Source organism: Entelurus aequoreus, linkage group LG10 (genome assembly GCF_033978785.1).
Source record: "Entelurus aequoreus isolate RoL-2023_Sb linkage group LG10, RoL_Eaeq_v1.1, whole genome shotgun sequence".
Lineage (NCBI taxonomy): Eukaryota > Metazoa > Chordata > Actinopteri > Syngnathiformes > Syngnathidae > Entelurus > Entelurus aequoreus.
The window spans coordinates 32,493,419-32,496,476 of NC_084740.1; the positions used below are offsets into that span (position 1 = coordinate 32,493,419).

Here is a 3,058-nt window from a genome sequence, read left to right on the forward strand (position 1 = left end):
TCTGAGCTACGTGATGTCAATTCTTGTGATGTCCCACGGAGCATTTCTGGTCGGGACGGGATTCGAATAAAGAATCAACTCTTATATCTCATATCCTACCCCCCCCCCCCCCACACCCCTGATTGTAAATAATGTAAATTATTCAATGTGATTATCTTGTGTGATGACTGTATTATGATGATAGTATATATGACAATATATATCTGTATCATGAATCAATTTAAGTGGACCCCGACTTAAACAAGTTGAAAAACTTATTCGGGTGTTACCATTTAGTGGTCAATTGTACGGAATATGTACTTCACTGTGCAACCTACTAATAAAAGTCTCAATCAATCAATCAATCAATGTTTTATGCTCTTTTGTCAAAGAAAACGTTGATGTTTTTGTATGGCAACCGCACAATGTATGCAATATTTTCCACATAAAACATTTTAAAGTGAAATATTTGAAATAATTGGAGCCTTGAATAGGTTTGTTTTTTGTTTTTTTTAGCAATGGCAAAATAAATATAGACAAAATTAAAAAAACAGCCTGCATGGAAACTTTGTGTCAACATTGCAACTTTTTCTAGTTAGATTTCACCCCACTCCACTTTTTTTTAATGTTTTTTATTTATTTTTGCAATAGCATTTCCAGAATGTGTGGCGGGCCGGTAAACAATTAGCTGCGGGCCGCAAATGGTCCCCGGGCCACACTTTGGACACCCCTGCTTTAGGCATACAGTTGTCCAAAATGTCTTGCTAAAATGAAGTATTAAGATTCAGGCATCCAAAAATCCCTTAAAAAAATCTTTATTTAAACAAGAAAATCATTTGATCCAATTCGTAACTGATTCAAGTATTGATTCCATTTTTTTTTTTTTGTATCAAAACAGTGAGTTCATCAAAACTAGTTTGTAACACAGTGTCAAAGAAAGAGTGGGTACAAAGTTACAGTTTGTCCATGAAAAGTCCATTCCAGTTCAGACATAGTCCCTCTGCTCATAGCCGCTGGGGGCCATGGATCTGGTCGGGGGGTACATGATCTTTGACGGAGGCCCGTACCTTTTCTCGGGCTGAGCGGGGCAGCTGGAGCACAGGATGACGCCGCCGATGAGCAGAAAGGCCGCCGCGGCCCACCCCAAGTAAAGAGCCGATCCGATCTCCCTCTTCTGGGGCTCGGGGATGGCCGGATTGTAGAACTCCAGGATGATGGTGTGCGCCGACCACGACACCGGGATGAGCTGGGTCAGAGAGGCCAAGAGGAACGCCGCCCCGGCCGCGATCATCACCCGCGCTTTCGCCCGCTCCTCATCCACGCAGTTGGTGCACTTGGCGCCCATCATGGCCAGCAGGAGGCCCACAAGGCCCACCACGATGGAGATGATGGTAAGAGCGCGGGCGGCCTGGAGGTCCCCGCTGAGGGCCAACATGGAGTCGTGGATTTTACACTGCATCTGGCCCGTGCTCTGGACCACGCAGTTTATCCAAATGCCCTCCCAGGTGGTCTGGGCCGTCACGATGTTGACCCCGATGAAGGCGGACACTCTCCACATGGGCAGAGCGCAGGACGCAATGGACAAGCTCCATCCCAGGACGGCGAACGTCACTCCGAGTATCTCCTGTCCCGCTGAAGGCATCTTCTCTTTGTGCCGTCAGCGTGCCGCTCGCTCATATAGACGGCACGTTTGCTCTCGGCGGAAGGTGGAGTCTCTTGATTATTGGCCGGTGAAGAGTTCAAACTGTCCGTCTGTGGCGGAGCGTCCCAAAACGCAGCCTTGGCACAAGAAATGACCTCGGCTTAATCATTCAACCCCTCAGTGGCGCTCCCACCTGTTTGGGTGAGGGGAGAGTACACACAAAGCTGCTATCACAAGTCGGGATTAGTTAAAGAGTAACTGACGCGGTCAAGAAGCGGCCCATGAATGATTGAAAGGGAACAACAGCACCCGCGGGTGTCTGGTACTGGTCAACCACGACAGTGGAACCTCAGGGCTCCAACATTTAGAACGCCGGTCAACAATTCTATAAAATGGTCGAACTGTCGGTATTATACCACCTTTGTTTACTGTAAAATCAAAGTTTTTCATAAACTTTAAAGGCCTACTGAAATGAATTTTTCTTATTTAAACGGGGACAGCAGGTCCATTCTATGTGTCATACTTGATCATTTCGCGATATTGCCATATTTTTGCTGAAAAGGATTTAGTAGAGAACATCGACGATAAAGTTCGCAACTTTTGGTCGCTGATAAAAAAGCCTTGCCTGTACCGGAAGTAGCGTGACGTCACAGGTTGTGGAGCGCCTCACATCTGCACATTGTTTACAATCATGGCCAGCAGCAGCGAGAGCGATTCGGACAGAGAAAGCGACGATTACCTCATTAATTTGAGCGAGGATGAAAGATTCGTGGATGAGGAAAGTGAGAATGAAGGATTAGAGGGCAGTGGAAGCGATTCAGATAGGGAAGATGCTGTGAGAGGCGGGTGGGACCTGATATTCAGCTGGGAATGACTAAAACAGTAAATAAACACAAGACATATATATACTCTATTAGCCACAACACAACCAGGCTTATATTTAATATGCCACAAATTAATACCGCAAAACAAACACCTCCCCCCTCCCGTCCATATAACCCACCAATACAAATCAAACACCCGCACAACACACTCAATCCCACAGCCCAAAGTACTGTTCACCTCCGTAAAGTTCATACAGCACATATATTTCCCCAAAGTTACGTACGTGACATGCACATAGCGGCACGCACGGACGGGCAAGCGATCAAATGTTTGGAAGCCAAAGCTGCGTACTCACGGTAGCGCATCTGCTATCCAACTCAAAGTCCTCCTGGTTGTGTTGCTGCAGCCAGCCGCTAATACACCGTTTCCCACCTACAGCTTTCTTCTTTGCTGTCTTCATTGTTCATTAAACAAATTGCAAAAGATTCACCAACACAGATGTCCAGAATACTGTGGAATTTTGCGATGAAAACAGACGACTTAATAGCTGGCCACAATGGTGTCCCAATATGTCCGCACAATCAGTGACGTCACGCGCAAACTTCATCATAC

At 46.2% G+C, this 3,058-nt stretch overlaps 1 protein-coding gene across 1 annotated transcript; it reads right to left on the bottom strand.

Annotated features, from left to right (window-relative positions):
* Positions 1-778: 778 nt before the first annotated feature.
* On the bottom strand, positions 779-1,747 carry LOC133658472 (claudin-4-like). Its single transcript, XM_062060548.1, has one exon. It carries the CDS (start codon positions 1,619-1,621, stop codon positions 965-967), a length of 657 nt encoding a protein of 218 aa, XP_061916532.1. The 5' UTR covers positions 1,622-1,747; the 3' UTR covers positions 779-964.
* Between the last annotated feature and the right edge of the window lie 1,311 nt (positions 1,748-3,058).

Bases quoted from the DNA above. Each gene is read 5' to 3' on its own strand.
- LOC133658472 (XM_062060548.1), bottom strand. From the start codon at position 1,621: ATGCCTTCAGCGGGACAGGAGATACTCGGAGTGACGTTCGCCGTCCTG.